Here is an 18,658-nt window from a genome sequence, read left to right as displayed (position 1 = left end):
ATTTGTCGATCATCATTCAATCCCGGGCAACGTCGGGTCACCCTTCTAGTAAAAACTAAAATGTCAATTTGCGAAAGTCCTCAAGGGCGGATCTAGGAATGTGCTTAAGCTCACTTCTTCTACAATTGACTGATGCCCCCCCCCCACACCGAATAAAGTACAACATTGGAGTCAAACATTGCTATCAACCAATGAAATGAAAAGAGTGAATAGAGGGAGAAGTGGTTAATCTGTTGGCGTATCTCGTCCCAGACTTAAGATTTGCGTTAGGGCTTGTAATGTCATGGCTGATAGAATATGAATAATCTGCTCCCATGGGTTAAATAAAAGGGTTCAGTTTCTTCGACCTGAAGAAGGTCGAAGATTACATTGACCTAAACATTGTGAGATTAAATCGTAGCTGAAAACAGTAGTCTGAATAATTCAAATAATACAAATTATCAATCCTCATCTCAAAAATTTTAAAAAGTAATCTTTTTCTTGCTTTTCTCTCTTCTCTTTCTGTTCTCATCTCTCCCCACTCTATCTTTCTATCTTTCTCTTCTTGAGCCCCCCCCCTTTACTTTGCACCTTTTTCGTTTTCCCTTCCCTCGATTTCTCTTTCCTTCATTCTCTTCTAATCTCTCTCACTCTCTCTCTCTCGTTCCCTTATTCGCTCCCCCCTCTCTCTCTCCCTTTTCCGACAGTCTAACAATTTTACAAATGTTTCTTTGATCGAATACACTCGATGACCTTTCGCTCCTCTAGCATTTAGTCCGTACATCATATCACCTTTAATAACGACGGTTTTGCTGTAATATGTTGTTCCTTCTATTCTGGAATCATCCTCGCACGCCTTCACCACCCCAAATAAAGTCCACCCCGCCTCCACCGGGCAACTCATCCGCTTATCTGCTAACAATTAGAATATTGCACAGAAAGGATTTTCACCCAAGACATCTTATTAATACTGAATGGAGCATTCTTTTTGCTTTCAAAAAGCTTAGTGCCGGGTTTGGGTTTCTATCTCTCTTTCTCTCTCTAATATATATATATATATATATATATATATATATATATATATATATATATATATATATTGCGTGTGTGTATTTAGGCATTATTTCATTCAAACAAACGTTTAAAGACAAAGAGCTTCCATTTGACCGTTTTTATTTTTTCAAATTTTCTGATAATCTTCTTAGTGTGTAGATTGAAAGAATTAATATAAGTTGCATGTGAAGTTCAAAGTTGGCTGCGATTGTGCTTTTCGTCTTTCCAAGGCGACCTCTTCAGGAACGCTGTGTGAATATTATTTGCGAGGGCTGAAAGTTTTTTTTTTAATATAGCAGCAGCGGTGAATGAGTGTTATGGGGAAAAAGGGGTGCCTAGTTCTGGAGTCAGGTAGGGGTGGTGGTTACGACCGGTATTTGAGTGTGCTTTCACCAAGTTGGAATGTGGTTTGATTGAGGGCAGGTTTTTGCGTTTTAATAGTACGGCTTCAAGTATTTTTAGCTTCTTGATGTTGATTTCATGGTGTATTATTTGTGTGTTGCTGACAAGAATTTCTCTAACTTTGGAGGATGGGCAGTTATGTTGTTTTTTTTTTTTTGTTTTTTTTTTTGTAAATGTATATTGCACTGGATTCTGTATTATGCATGATAAGGCAACGTGATAGGCTAGTCGTTGTATAACCGACGTAACCAATGTAACTATTAGTTTTATTGTTGTCATAAAAGCTGCACTCTCCTGAGGAGCATTTGAACTTATAAATGACGTTGGTCCGTTCTAGTGGAAGGGTAGGCATTGTTTTTTACTACTAGATTTTAATGTTGTCGGTGGGGGGAAAAGATCTAATCGAACAGAAGCTCTATGTTGTCTTTAACAACGTTTGTTTAAATACATATCTATGAGACATACACATAAACACATATATATTCGCCTATAATTTTTTCTTTGTATTGACATTCATATTAAAAAGCTTTTTTTTCTATTTATTTAAAAAGAAAATACAACTTTGTTGAATTGCATTCGTCTGATCTAGCTAATTTGCACATTCTTTTAAATATTCATTTTAATTAATTTCCTATTAATTGTTTCGGTTTTCTTATAGGATGATCATCTTTAGTTAACTATTACATGTATTTATATTTATGCAGATATTGTACATGATTTATACTTGCATGATATTTTTGTAAAAAGGTTATAGTAAACACAAACCTCTTTTTGTATATGTATTCATGTATGCATATACATATTTGTTTTAAAAAATTGGCCTTCCACACTACTCTGTCAGTTTTTGATCTACAGACATGAAATTTAATATATAAAGTATTCGAACCCATGCGAAACTTTGTATTTGGATTTTAACCGGGGAAAGTTGGTACAAAAGTGTGAAAGTTAAAAAATGGAATTTGCCAGGTGAAAGTCGAACGACGGCATTACGAATATGCATGCGTAACATAATAGCTAGTGGTTCATTTTTTTAATTTTTAGCCTTGTAGCAAACATGTTTTCATAGCTCAAGCATTAATGTCAAAGGAAAAAGTAAATCGTAAGCTAAACGTTTTCGTTTTCATTCTTGGTGGTGATGCACAGTCATTTGTTTTTTTTTTTGTTTTTTTTTTTAACTTTTTAAATCGGTGCTATATATTGGGTTCAATATAATATAATAATCAATACGAAATCTGTATTAATCAAAATATCAAATGCATATTTTACAACCGGGCAATGCCGAACTGTGTGTGTGTGTGTGTGTGTGTGTGTGTGTGTGGAACGATAAAATTGTCGCTCTAAAAAAAAAAAAAGGCACTATAGCATTATTTTAAAACTTTCATTGAAAAATCAATTCAGGTAACTTGATTATGCAGTAGAGCTGACATCTATTCAATGTAGCCACCTTCACCCTCAATATGGGTCCGATACTGGGAGCATGCTTTTTCCAATCTAATAGGTCACACGTTATCAACTAAGCTCCAATCCCTGTCTCATTGCCACAATGTTGCATCTCTCTGCCTGATTTACAAATATTTTAATAGAATGTGCTCTGATGAACTCGTATATATCCCCAACAAACCCGCTTAGCAATAAAATCTCACCCCTTCACTGCTTTCTATTGTAATAGTTTCTTCCTTCAAACAGCTAAACTTACCTGCTTCCCTGGCTGTACTGATATGGAGAAGTTTAAATGTAATGTAAACCAATATCTTGTTAATCTTTCCTAAGCATGGTCCTAAATAGTAATCCCTTATGTCGAAGTGGTGATATGCCTTGTAAGGGGTGAAGTAAAAAAAAAAAAATCTAGAGGTCCAATTTTCTCAAACTCTAAACATTAAATGTTGTCTTCCAAGTGATCTATTGGGGTAGTTTTAGCATAGACATCGGACCCTACATATCCCCCAAAGAAAATACTCTAATGGCATTAAATCACATCTACGCATTGACAGGTTCATTTCGTGAAATTATTCATTCATTAAATGTTTCAGTAAATGAATTGCATCATTTGAAGTTTGCAAATGATACTTGCGTGTCAGTCTTTTCATAATGAATTGCCAAACTAAGCTGAACTCAAAATAACTGATAGTTGTCAAATCTGCACTTAAATAAATTAGTCAAAGTTCACCACCTCTAAAAAAAATAAACACCCTATATATATATATATATATATATATATATATATATATATATATATATATATTGTATGTGAGTTCTTGTCTATGTATATATTTGATAGTTTTTCTGTGTTTGCTTTTTAATATATTCTTTTTCGTCTTTAATTTGTTTTTAGTTCTATTTTTTTTTTTTTTTTTTTCATTTATGTTCCACTTTAAGAAACGGAAGATTCTGCAAATTCTGGTTCTGAAAGACCAGAAATTATACCTACACCCACACACTTATTTTGATTGGCTTAAAAATAAGAATATACACGACATCCTCACCCGGATCACATAAAACAACAACAACAACAAAACAGCATCAACAATGCATCTCTCTCTCTTCTCGCTTTTTCTATCAGCCCCCTCCCCCTCCTCATTCTCTCTCTATCTTATCTCTTTTTCTTTCTTTCTTCCAATTCCAGGATGGTTTCATTACATTCAATGAATTTATCCGAGCTCTTTCAATTACGTCACGAGGATCACTTGATGAAAAACTTGATTGTAAGTTAACACTGCCTTTTTCTTCTATTTATTTCAATTAATATATATAAAATCAAGGAGTAAAAATTAAGTTTACAAGCCAAATAATCCCAACCAAATAAAAAGCTCAATACAACCAAAATAGGAAATAGAGCTTGTCAGGGAAGAACGCTAATTTAAGACTTATTGTTCCACAGAATACTCAAATAAGAAATATTAAAATTTCCTTAATCTGCAGAGTTTCAAAGAAATACGTTCTTCTCATCAGAGGAAATATATTAGCAAATGAATATTATAGCAAAGCTATGAATTTGCTGAGACTGGCATAAATTGAAACTTCATTATATGAAAACTAGTCATAAATGCAAAAAAAAAAAAAAAAAAAATAGTGCAAAGAGTTCATGAAATGGGAGACAAGAAATGAAAAAAGTAAATTAAAGATTAAAGATTGCCCACATTTTGGATTTTTAATTTGGATTTATTTATCAACATAAATCCGACTTCTTATGATCATATCGCCTTGGAATATCTAACCACTCTATATCCTTTCATCTGGATTTTTAATCTTTAATGTTTTTGTTCAGTTGGGAAAAAACATGGCCACTGGTGAAGAACATAAGGGGTTACATTGGATAATAAAGATCTTAATATCCAGAAAATCACTTGTTTGCCCCAAATTTAACATTTATTTTCAGCATACCTGAAAACCTATAAAAGTCGTCACTTTAACAGTGAATGTTGAGTTGCAGTTAAAGTAAAAAAAAAAAAAAAAATACCAAACTTTGAATTTTGTTTTATATTAAATTTTGTTTCAATTTTTTTGTTTTTATAAAATACTGTTCAAATGAAAAAAGTTAAAGGAAACAAACAAAATGGAATTTATGAAAAGTGAAAACGGAATTGAAGAAAATTTGATTCTCTAAGTATTGCATAGATAAATCCAGAAAAAAATTAATGGATAATAAAAACATGGTTTTTATATAACAGATAGATACATTCAGTATTCAGTGAAACTTTATACAGTTGTTTTATTTGACCATAACAAAATGACCTGCGTGTGTAAGCAGATGTGATGACATTTTTATAGTTGTAAAGCACATGGATTTGTGCTTTGTCTGTCTCTTTCATTGTAGCAACCATAGAAGTGGTTGTCATATGTGTGTTATAATAGGGTAACATGAACTCGTATTTTTATGAAATGCATATTCCTTTGAATTGGTCTTGGAATATTTTACAGTATTTGCATGATACCCTGTCCATCTCCCATTTTTTTTCTTTTCTTTATTCTTTTTGTCTGCCACCGGACACTACAGACTGCACAAATTTTTCACAGAATTAATAAAAATTACTTAATCTTTTAAGAAATATTAAGCTAAATTCTGCTAGATAAAAACAGTTTAATATATAAATATAGATAGATTTTTAGCTAATCTGAATTTTTTTTTAATTGCATTTTCAAAACAAGGCACAGTCCCACTTTTATGTAGGAGGCTACTATTTGGGACATAATTTGTAGAGGTATTATGTAGGGAGTTGAGTAGCAAGATGTCTGTTTCATTCCCAAAGTTTTTATGCAATTGTTTCAGAGTTCAGAGTTAATTAAATTTATTTTTTATTTTAACAAACGAATTAAAATTATTATTTTTTTTTTTTTTTAATATAAGAAAATTTGAAACAATCGGAAAATATATTCAGCTGCACTATTGGATCATATAAAGTTGATTTCTTTGATTTTATTCAACAAAAAGACGGTGTTGCTATCAATTTTTTAAACCTTTTAATAGCATTTTTGAGGACGTCAATCTCATTTTGACTAAACTACTTGGATCATGCAAGTTTGATTTCCTTGATTTTACTACTAGAACCCGTTCATAATGTCTCAACTTTGTTTGTTTGTTTTTTGGGGGGAGGGGTCTCTGACCCTCTTCATCTGTATTATATAGTTCCTGGTCGTTCTTGACACCAAGTCATTTATTTTTTTATTTTCTCTGGCCCTCTCCTCCAGTATTATATCTTTCTTGGTCGTTCTTGACACTGAATCTTCCAAAATGTCACTCTCGTATTTTACCTGTTGGAAACAATGCCATCTTCATCATTGGAGAGTAGTGGTGTCATAATAAAAAATAGTTTCTGGTTAGCCGCATAACTAGTTTAGGGGTAGACTTTTTGTCGGCCAGCCTAGTAAACTCTTCCTTCTCTATTGGTTTCTTGAATGACTTATCTTTTTAGTTAACCTGTTTGGAATCCATAGAATTGAATATTGGTAGTGGGGTCTCTTTCAGGCTTTGTCTTGAAGTGATTCTACCTTTCTCTCATTTTTAAGTCATGCCTTCTACAGATCCACACAACAAGCACCTTACTATTTCCTATAGTAATATCAGCGGTATCAGGTCAAACTTTCCTGATATTTAGTCCTTTCTTTTGCACAAATATCCTCACATTTTTGCTCTTTGTGAGACTAATTTAGATTCTTCTATTGATAGCAATGATCCACACATACAGGGTTATTTACCACTTGTCCGTTTAGACTGTTCCACACATTTACATGGTCTTGCTATTTTTCTTCACAAGTATCTCCCCATTGTAAGTCTTCCCAATCTTGAATTTTATGGATGCCCCTTTATCTGTTTGAGGTTTTGGTGTACTCCACTTCCTATTTGTTCTTTTTATACCATTCTCCTTCTGACAGTGATGGCTCTGTTGTTGATGCCATATCTAACATCATTACAACTTCATCCATCAAACCCTATCTTTGTCATCAGTGACTTTAATGCTTACTATTCTGATAAGCTTCTCTACTCTTATTGCACAGATATTGCTGGTGAAATCTGTCTTAACTTTCCATGGTCTTATGGCTTGTCTTAAATTGTCACATTCCCTACATGTTTCCCTGATAATGACCTTCATCAACCATCCTTACTTGATCTTTTTCTCATTTCTGTTCCTGAATCATGCTTTTCTTTATTAGGTTCTTCTGATTATGCTGTTATTGGTAAGAGATTGATTTTTCTGTTAAGTCTTCAATTGATCGTCCCTTCCATAGGAAGATGTTTAACTACAAGAGGGCTGATTGGGATGAGCTTCCCAGCTACCTATGTGACGTCTGATGAGGTCCTATTTTTGATATGACTCTGAACGATGCTGCTAAGGATGTTGCTGACTGGCTTCTTGTTGGAATTGACACATTCATTCCTCATGATCAATTTCAAACCAAACCTCATGCTCTTTCCTGGTTACCATTTGTGTGTGCTTCTGACATTGCCCATTGTAATCATTACTTCAACCAGTATCGTTACGATGATTCTGAGGCTTCTAGACAATCTTACAGAAGACCTGGCAATGCCTGCAAGAGAACAATTTCTGAGGTTAAGTCTAGCTATTCTCAAAAGATTGGTTCTCCTGGGAGAATCTATAATAGTGTGATTAATAGTGGTAAGTCTGCTACTCCTCCTCTTTTTAATGGTCTCCAGGTCATTTCATCTTCTATGGGTAAGGCTGATCTCTTTGTTCGTCTTTTTTGTTGACAATTTTTCTATCAATGATTCAAGTGCTGTTCTTCTGGATTTATCTTTGAAAATTGATCAGGCTCTTGATTCTGTAATTATCGCTCTAGAGATGGTTGCTAGAATTCTTGCTGGTCTTCACCAATCCAAGACTTCCAGTCCGGATTTGATTCCTGTTGTTCTCAAACGTAGTGCACCTGAACTTTCGTCTATCCTCTCGAAATTATTCATTCTCTGTTTGTCTGTCCATTTTCTCTTGTTGGAAAGAATCCTCTGTTGTTCCTATCTTTAAAAATACTAGTAATCAGTCTGATCCAATTGTTTCTGTTAGTCTTCTGTTATTAGCAAAGGTTTTGAAAGGTTGATCAGATCAACAGCAGACCTGTTCATTTTCTGGAAAGTCTGGACCTCTTTAATGATGTTCACTATGGATTTCATGGTTTTCGTTCAATAGCTGTCATAACTGAACAGGTATTTTGGTTTATCAATTTAAGACAGGGTAGGGTTATTGTGCTCGACATTTTGAAGGTGTTCATCAGAGTGGCATTTCAGTCTTTTACATAAACCTTGAGGTTATTACATTTGTAGTAAAGTTCTTGATATTGTTGGGTCTTTTCTTTCTGGTTGAAGCTTGTGAGTAACTCTTGATAGAGCATCTTCATTTTCTATCAATGCCGATGTTCCTCAGGACTCTATTCTAGATCCAACACTGTTTTTTCTTTCTCTATATAAATGACCTTTCAGAAAATATTATTCAGAAAATTAACATTTTATGCTGATGATACCACCTTCTATTCTGGTATTGCTTCTCTCCCATCTTCCTTGGATCAGTTGAAATATGCAGGTGATCTAGAAGTTGATTTGGGTTTAGTTATGGATTGGAGTAAGAAATGGCTCATTTCATTTAATCCTGTTAAGACTCAATCGCAAACATCTCCCTTTTCTTCCTGAGATTCTTATGGATGGTTCTGTTTTGGATTAGAAATCGACTCTAAAACTTCTTGGTCTTTCTTTCTCATCAAATCTTTCTTAGAATCCATCTGTTGAATCCATTGCTCTTTCAACCTTGTAAAATTGGTCTTCTCTATCATTCTAAACAGTTTCACACACCCGAGGTTATTCTCTATCGCTACAAATCTACTATAATGGTATTTCTCAGAATTGTCTGCTGTATTCTCTGCTTCTTTTATTCCAGCACGTTTGACTTGTTGCTCTATAGGTTTCCATCAATTCACTGTTTTAATACCTCATTCTAATACAGCTTCCTATTCCAGTAACTTTTTTTTTTCTCGAGGACTGCAAGGTTGTGGAACACTTTTCCTCCCCACTGTTTTCCTTCTACCTATAGACTTTGTCTTTTCAAGACTAAGGTCAATAGATATTTCCTGTCTTTCGTTCTTGTTAGCTCCTTAGATCAAGTGGCTTCATGCCTTGTCTCAAGCGATTTCTATAAAAAAAAATATATCAGGAAATCTATAATCTGATTTTGTATAGATTTTTTGATGGGAAGTTTTATTTATTTATATATGATGGAAATCGTTTGAGACAAGGTGTGAAACCACTTAATGTAAGGAGCTAACACAATTGAAAGATGATTATTGCAAAGGCAAGAAATGCCCATTCATCTTAGTCACCCAAACAGGAGGAAAACAGTGAGCAGGAAGAGTTCCACAACCTTGTAGTTCTTGGAAATAAGCTACTGGCATAAAAAAAAGCTGTATTACAATTAATTATCAAAGCAATGAATTGATGAAGACCACTAGACTGAGTAAAACGAGCTGGAACAAAAGAAGCAGAAAATAAATCAGACAATTCTGGAAAACACATGCCATAATAGTATTTATAAAAAAAAGACTGAGACTAACTGACATAATACCCTCCCTCCCATACTGGACAGAACATTGATTCTGTGTACGCACAACTATGTGACCATGTTTGTTTGTTTTTTGTTACAGGGGCTTTTAATCTTTATGATCTGGATAATGATGGTTACATCACGAAGAAAGAAATGATCGACATTGTCGATGCCATCTATAACATGGTTGGAAACCTGATGGACTTACCTGAGGATGAAGACACGCCTGAAAAACGAGTGGAGAAGATATTTTCACAAATGGATGTGGTAAGTAGGCAGTCTTTTCACCACCATGACTTTAGTTTGGTACCATCTCCAAACACCAGACTGTTGTGCACACTGTGCAACAAATTTAAAAAAAAAAAAAAAAAGTACATGCCACATAAGAAGTGTAAGAAAAGAATCCTAATTCTCACCTTTATTTCTCTAGATTACACACTATTTTCATGTACTATAAATCATTTTTTTTATTATTGGTTATGAATGAAAATATACAGAATTGTCAGTTAAAACAACATTTGTCCTCTTAACCCTCTCGTGTTGAGTTTCATTGTCCCTGTTTATATTCTAGCATTAGTCTGTCAACTTGTCAAGGTTCCATTTTCCATTAAAATGTTTCTTCATCACTGAAATATCCTGATGGAGTCTCTCACCATGTTCATCATTCATATCATTAAGATTCTCCGCAAAATTCTTGAAAGTGCCAATTTTGCAAAAAAAAACTTTACCTAATTTTTTTTTTTTTTTTTTTTTTACTTTTTACACAGTGATCACCACTTATCAAGGCCCGGAAGCCACTCAGGGATAGGGTTATTGCAAGTAAATTACGTTAGTATGGAGATTTGATGAAGTGTTTACTTAAGGTGGCGGTTCATTAGGAATTTGTTAACATTGGACTTGAAGACATCCAAGTTGTAGTCCGGTGGGAAGCAGGCAGACGGAACAGAGTTCCGCAGGCGTGCAGTTCTAAGAAAGAAGCTTTGTTCATGGAATCCGCGTTTTGATTTAGGCACAGATAAAGAGTGGGGGAAATTTTTTACAGTGGATTCAGCTAGACGGGTGTTTTTCGTGAAAGATTGGCGAGGGGGGACCAGAGATTGGAGTTCAGACGAGCACCTGCCATGGAAATAACGATAAAACAAGGATAGGCTCACAACGTTTCTTCTGTGGGAGAGAGGTTGCAGTGTAGAGAAAAGGGCATCCCCCACTAAGCCACGGTCTATTTTGTTCTCTGTCAAGGCAGGATAGGCTGTTTTTTGCAGCTCCTGCCCAGATATGGCAACAGTATTCCATCCTTGGACGTACTTGGCTTTTATATAGATAGAGAATTGCATCAGTAGTGAGATATCTTCTGGAGCGGTAGAAAGATCCCACCATCTTTCCAGCGAACTTGGCAACAGACTTGATGTACGTGTTCCATTTCAGATCAGGAGTAAAGGTCAAGCCCAGAAGCTTGTCAAAACACGGAGCCTCACCCAGACGAGAGCCATCCATCACAATTGATGCCAGATGGGGATCAGAGCGTTGATGATGTAAGGATAGCAGTTTGGTTTTGGATGCATTAAAGGTAACCAGCAACATCTTCCCCCACTGAACCACGCACTCGAGATCAGAGGAGAGAGAATCAGAGAGAACTTTGTCATTTACAGCCTTTGATGTATTGCCGTAGATGGTCGTGTCATCAGCATAGATGTCAACGAATGATTTAAGTATGTGTTTAGGGGGGGTCATTGATGTAGATCAGGAAGAGAGTTGGGCCCATGATTGACCCCTGAGGGACTCCAGCATTTATATTGCAGGCCTCCAATTTTTGTCCATCTACCACTACTCTTATGAGCCTATCGGAGAGAAATGATTTAATAATTGAGAAAACATTTCCAGTTATACCGTAGCTGGAAATCTTGTGAAGTAGACCTTTATGCCATACCTTGTTGAAGGCCTTTGATATGTCAAGAGCAATTGCCCTAGAAAGGAAGCCTTTGTCAAGAGATTCACTAATCCTGTGGGATATAACCATCAGCACATTTGCGGTAGATCTTCCAGAGCGGAAAGCATAGTGTGTGTCACTAAGAAAGTTATTCCTGCTGAGGTGGTTAACTATTTCTCTATTTAATATGGATTCCAGCAACTTACTCATAACACACAGGAGACTTATTGGTCTGTACTGAGAGGGAGATGACTTATCACATGAATTCTTAAATACAGGGCAAACTGATGAGGTCTTCCAGGGAGTCGGAAAGCACTTCTCCTTAAGGCAGCGCTTAAATAGTTTCATAAGTATGGGAGCAAGTTCTGGTTAAAGCTTTTTTTACACTATAATTGGGATGCCATCTGGGCCAGTTGCTTTACTGGAATCTAGGTTCTTGATTAGCTTGGTGACCTCATGCACGGATATTTGTATGTTACCTAGCTTGTTCTGTGTTATAGGAGGAAATATGGGGAGTTGATGGCCTTCGTTGCATAGGGTAGAATTAGCTGCAAAGTTCTTGGCAAATAATTTGGCCTTGTCTGACGCAGACGAGATGACCTCTGGTCCATTGATAATGGTTGGGATAGAACGCACACTTCTGTTCAGGATCCTGTTTGTTATTTGCCAAAACTGGTAGGAACCAAGCCGCTGATCAGCTACCTTGGATTTAACAGAATGGGCATATAGCTCTCTAGCATTTTTTATTACTCTTTTACAGTGGTTGCTGGCAGTCCTGAAAGCAGCTTTAGTCTCAGTGCATCTATTATGTTGGTAGCTATGGAAAAAGTGATTTCTGTGCACGATAGCAGCAGCACATTCTGGGGAGAACCATGGCTGGCTGTTAGGTTTTTGTTGGAATTTTTTAGATGGTATGAATTGGTCTATGTCTAGAATTAACCATTCGGTCAGATCTGATACTATAGAGGACACTTCCTTTTTAAACATGGACTGCAGAGGTAAATCAGATATGAATGTACAGAAGCTATCCCAGTCAGCCATAGAGTATCGGTATACAGTACGGTGGAGGGGTACGTCTGGGGGCTTCTTACATTTCATTTTTATCTTAACTGATACGACGGAGTGGTCGGAGGATCCTAGAGGAGAATGAACGGAACATGAACATAACTCAGGGGAAGTTGAGAGAAAAAGGTCTAGGAGGCTTGCATATTGACCGGGTGTATCGGGCACACGTGTGGGTTCACGAACAATCTAAGTGAGGTCATAAGCAATGGCAAAATCATGACAAAACCTCCCCTCATCATCTGTCTTATTTGAATGGGTTAGCCATTCCACGTTATGGACGTTGAAGTCACCACAGATGTGGATGTTAGCCGAGGGATGTGAAGACAGTATGTGGTCTATTTTCTCAGATATGCTCTTAAAGATATTAACTCCACTATTGTGGGGCCTATCGAGGGCAAATATAAATGCAGTGGTGTTAGCAAATGCAACCCTGAAGCACATATAGGGTAAATTAGGATCTTCTCTAGAGATATCCCTGCCACACGGGAAACCATCCTTAATGTAGGCACATATTCCATGCCCATGGCGATCTTCGGGGTCAGATTTAGCTGTTAAATTTGAGTATCCGTTAATTATGAACTCATCTAGGGAAGTGGTCGGCCCTATTCCAGTTTCACTTAGAAATAATATGTCCGGTTTCATCTCCTGCAATTGGGTTTCAACCTCTGGAAGGTTGGAACGTAGACCCCTGATATTGGAGAAGGAGACCTGGTAGTAGGGGTCTACGTTGGAAGATGGGGTTCTAGGTTTAATCAAGTTTTTATTCTGGAGATATTTCATATTTGAGGTTTTGGGATTTGTGGAATAGGTCGGCATACTTGGTTAGAGCAGTACAGAGAGGGAAAGTAAGAGAGAAAAAGACAGGAAAAATTTTTTGTTTGTAGCACACGAAAAGGTAAAGCCGTAACAATTACCCACTAGTATGGCATCGAGAGGCCCCACCAGAGACTACTGCATGGTCCAGATCCACTCACCAAATGGCAATACAGCAGTCCCAGTACTTTGCGCCTGCTGATAAGACAGCCTCCTTAGTGGTTAATCCAAGGTTCGGGTCCCTGACTATCAGGCGGATAATGTCAGCCCAGACAAAACGTTTACCTCCAGCACCCTTACTAGTGACATGGCCACAAGGACAGACAGAGACAGAAAAATTTCCGACATCTCAGACTACTGGTCACCAAGTACTACCGACCTTTAAGCAGCTTTTTCTTCACCCTTTGTCAGAAAAATCACTCATTGAATGAGGACTGAATGACAAAATAGGAGAAGCGAGAGTTACTGGAGCTGCCGATAACACATCCACTGTATTATCTACTCTCCAATTCAACAAAAAGAAGGCCAAAGATGGATTTTTGATGCCATTGCATATAAAAACGGCAACAGATGTCCTGTACTTTTAGAGTATTGGACAGTAATTCTATACTGCTTCTATGGTGAGGACAAGAAATTGCATTTGGTGCCATGAAGTGTGTAGTCGCTCTTTAAGTGCCATTACTCCCAGATCTACTTTAAGTGGTAGTATTTGTCAAGGTATCCATCAGCATCAGCAGTAGCATCATTTTAACATCCATTTTACATACTGGCAGGCATTGGACGGATTTTAAAATTGACTTCCAAACTAATATATCTCTGGCTAAGTCTTTATTTATTCCTCTTTCTCTTAAGTTTTCCTCAGTTTTCCCCTGTGGGCTGATCTTACTACCTCAATTGTTCTCTCATCTATTCCTTTCACCATGGCCACACCATTGAAGTCTACTCTCTTCTGCACATACCTTCCTATTACTGTCGAGATTTATTCTTCCTCTGAGATCATAAGATCTGAGCCTTACATTACACATCCATCATATCATTCTTATCTCATTTCTCTACATGCAACACAAATCCTCAACCCTCACTGGCCATGTTTCACTTCCATACATCATCACACTGCGTACACATGCTTGATTGACTCTTCCCTTGGTTGATAGCGGTAACACTCTGCTGGTTAGTAATGGTCAACAATTCCTCCTAATTCTTGCAATCACACTAGCACCTGCTCCGTCCCAAATTCCCATTCTATACTCTTTCGATGGTGAGAAAACATGCATTTGATGATATAAAGGCTTCCATTTGGAAAGTGTCTACCATCTTAGCCCCATTTTTGGGGGCTACGTTGGAGAATTCTCCTCACATTTTTTTGTAGCAACTTTCTGCTAACGTTAACTTACCATAATCACATTGACACGCTGGTTCTTATTAGCTCACTGAATATCTATAAGCAACATTGAACCTGGTCAATACCAAATGGGTGACCATTTGGCAATGTCAGGCACTGTATATAGAAGGACGTCAACACCTTGCTGAAAGAACCATAAAAACCTAATGTCATCATCTCTGCTGGCTGGGATATACATGCAACTGAGAACCGCTTGTGAACTTGATATTCCCATGAAACTTCCTCCTTTGGGGGATGCCGGTTCAACCTGCTGCGATTGTTAATTTAAAATAAACATAAGAAGTTTTATAGTTTGCTTTTTCGATGTTACAAAGTCTTCCCACCCTTTTCTAAGTACTGTGGGGAGTTCTGAGCTTCCCTTTCTCCCTGTCAAAGACACATCATTTCCCAAAACTCATTCTCGTGTTTTTCTATTTTTTAGCTATTGAATTGTTTATGTTCCTCTATATTCTTAACTATCTCCAAAATTATTTTTTGTTTTGTTTATTTTTTCAAATCTCGTAATATTGTGTCCGCATTTCATCGACGCATTCTTCATTAAATTCCAAAACTTGAGATCAAACACTTTTTGTCAACAATATGCTCCATTTGTGCACCTGTGTTGCAAGCATACATGGTTATGAGTTATTATCACTGTTATCGCGCTCTTCAGTTCAGGAATACTCTATAGATTGTTTCGATCATACTAATCCAGAACCTGACTCAAGGTAGCATCGACATCTTTTGGCAGTTTATGGTAAGGAGTTGGGAAAAGTCGACATGAACACTGCCAGATGGTAAATTCAAAACGCTGGAAACAAAACTTAAACACAAGATGATGAGACTTAACATAAGTTTAATCATACAAAAGAAATTTTGTTTTTAAGAAAAGCATACTAATTTTTATTTTTTATTTTTTTTATTTTTTTTTTTTTCCAACAAATGTTGCAAAGAATTTTTTTTTTTTTTTTTTTTCAACAAATGTTGCAAAGAATTTTTTTTTTTTTTTTTCAAAGATAAAATCATGGAAACAACTATGAACGAAAATCAATTTTTTTTTTTTTTTTTTTTCATGGAAAGTATGGAAGTTATTTTATTTATTTATTTTTTTTTTTTGCAAGAAAAATTTCAATGAAATATTTTTTTTTTTTTTTCATGGAAAGTATGGAAGTTATTTTATTTATTTATTTTTTTTTTTTGCAAGAAAAATTTCAATGAAATATTTTTTTTTTTTTTCATGGAAAGTATGGAAGTTATTTTATTTATTTATTTTTTTTTTTTTTTGCAAGAAAAATTTCAATGAAATATTTTTTTTTTTTCGAAACGATGCAAACTTTTTTTTTTCATGAAAACAACTATAATTGAAAACTTTTTTTTTACAGAATAGTATCAGATAAGTGATTAGCCAAGTCACTTTACAATGGTCCACAGTGAGGCATGACATAACCAAAATCAAGCTGTTGAGAAAGCCGCATGTAATGGAATCTATTGCTCCACTTCTTTTCATGACAATTAATTGGAATACAAATTTGTTGAGAAAACTGGCATATTTTGATTGTTTATGGGCCTATGTTAATACTGCTGCATGTCCTGAGTTTGTTTCTAATTGTTTTACTCATAAAAAAGTATGGACACAAGATGCATTCCAATGCATAAGTGACTTGCCATTTTCAAAGGAAAACACTGTTAGGCCAGCGAGTTGTTTGCTATCTCCTTTGTCAAAGTTAACTGGTTCGATGATTGACAGGAAACCATTCAATCACGTTATAAGAGCTGCACTGTATTTTTTTTTTTTTTTTTTTTTAAGCATGTTTGACACATGAAGATAAAAAAAAGTTGCTTGGGATTTTGTTGGCAAGATGGTTAATAATCTTGTATATGTCTGTTGCTAGATGTCAAAGTGGCAATAAATTCAAGATAAGGGAATAATTGTTGGTTGTTTTTAAATTACTTATCGGTCATGTTAGGTCATTTAATATCATAAAAGGTAATAACCCTTTATCATAGATTTTGTGCCTTGATTCACGGTAAGGAGTTATCTGTTTAGGGGGTATGCTCATTTGTCTATTTTGGATTGATGCTAATAAGTCTGAGTAAAAATTATACTCCCACGGTGTCTCTTGAATTATTTGTGCTAATGCACATCCTGGGAGACCTCTGAACTGTTATGCTAGCACTTCAGACTTGATTTTTTTAAGCAGTTAGTCCTTTCTAGTATTTTTCTTGCTAAAATAAATTGCGAATTATACTGATAACATAGACACAGAAAAAACAGTCTTTGACACCCTTGTATGTGTTAAATATACCCGATTGGTTTTATGTCGATGAACAGGGCTGTCTTTGCTGTCACTGCTCCTGCTAATTCTGTGTTTTGTTAGTACTGCTATTTACCTTTTGCATATGTAAATCTGGAGATATATGCATAATGCCAAGACATCCTCAGCCTTCTTAATAGTTTTAGAGACATGCTTTGCCCAACACAAATTGCTGCTCACAGTAACGCCAAGGCCATGTTCACTAGAAGACTTCTTGACATTAGTGTTATTTAAAGGATGTACATTCACAATGGATTTTTCTTCCCAAAATTAACATATTCACATTGACACACTGGTTCTTGTTAGATCATTGAAGTTAAGCAACGTTGCGCTTGACCAATACCCGATGTAACCATTTTGGGTAGCAGAAGCTGTCTGAAGGAGAACATTGACACCTCTCTGCAAGAACTGCAAAAACCTAATGTCATCATCTCCTCTGACGAAGATATACAAGTGACTGGGGACTGCTTGTGAATTTGATATTTTCATGAAACGTCTTTCTTTGGAGGAAACTGGTTCAACCTACTTAGTGTAAGTGCAGCTTCAGTACGATATGGTACAGTAAAATGGATGGTGGTACACTTGTCCGTAGATAGCTCCAAGTCTGTGATCCATGACGTCATTGTGTCCAGATTTGATTGCAGAAAAGATGTATAGATTTTATAATCTGTCCTTTTTATCTGAAGGTGGATAACATATTTCGGTACTGTGGTATCATTTATATATATTAACATATATTAATGACATCTGCCATTAATATACGCAGCAAATTCTCATACGTCCTTCTACATGACTTCCTACAGCAAAGAATTTTGTATTAGAATCATAACTATTTCTTTTTAACTGAGAATGAAGAATTTCAACCAGTTAAAAAGACCATCTTTTGCACTGATTGCAGAGAGTTTGAGCCTAAAAGTCTTTTAGTTTGCAGAGAATTAAAAACCTTGTTGTAGTCCAGATAAACAATATCCACCTGTGAGTTGCTATTTTTTTTTTTTTTCACAATAAGTTACCATTTTTTTTTTTTTTTTTTTTTAAATAAAAATCGCTCCAGACAAAGCATGAAGCCATTCAATGTAAGAAGCTAACAAGAATGAAAAGATGATTATCGCAAAACAGACAATGCGTATTGGCCTTAGTCTTGAAAAGACTAAAGGTATAGGTAAGAGGGAAAATAGTTGACAGCAACAACCTTGCAGTCTTTGAAAAAAAGCTACTGGAATAGGAAGCTTTATTAAAGTGAGGTATTAAAACAGCAACGAGTCAAATGAGCTGGAACAAAGGAAGCAGGGAATAGATCAGACAATTCTGAAGAACATGTGCCATAATAGTATATATATTTTTTTTTTACATAGGAGTCACCACTTATCAAGGCCCAGAGGCCACTCGAGGATAAGGGTTATTGAGTGTACAGTAGTCGATTGGATAATAATGTAGTAATCATTAGTAATGGAAATTTGGTAGATTGGATTACTTAAGGGGGTGGTTCATCAAGAATTTGTTTATGTTGGACTTGAAGACAACCAGTATTTATCGAAACAACAGACCAACATCACGGTTGCAGATTATCACGGTTTACAGCCACCCAATGATAAGAGTTAATGAGATAGATGTATTGTTGGTTTTATGATGAAAAATATTATGAGAGGATTAAAAATGATGAATGAAATGGAAAAAATTAGAT

At 35.7% G+C, this 18,658-nt stretch overlaps 1 protein-coding gene across 1 annotated transcript in view; it reads left to right on the top strand.

The window, feature by feature from the left end:
• Positions 1 to 18,658, top strand: part of LOC145293215 (neuronal calcium sensor 1-like) — a 220,937-nt gene that overhangs the window by 200,827 nt on the left and 1,452 nt on the right. The window contains exons 5-6 of the mRNA XM_080139754.1: positions 4,058 to 4,136; positions 9,574 to 9,740. Coding sequence (XP_079995880.1) covers positions 4,058 to 4,136; positions 9,574 to 9,740 — 246 coding nt within the window. The remainder of the gene's footprint in view (positions 1 to 4,057; positions 4,137 to 9,573; positions 9,741 to 18,658) is intronic.

The sequence above is a fragment of the Euprymna scolopes genome, chromosome 2 (genome assembly GCF_053919585.1).
Source record: "Euprymna scolopes isolate OS-2025 chromosome 2, ASM5391958v1, whole genome shotgun sequence".
Classification (NCBI taxonomy): domain Eukaryota; kingdom Metazoa; phylum Mollusca; class Cephalopoda; order Sepiida; family Sepiolidae; genus Euprymna; species Euprymna scolopes.
The sequence above is the reverse complement of the archived record's forward strand: the minus strand, read 5'-3'. Positions and strand labels throughout refer to the sequence as shown.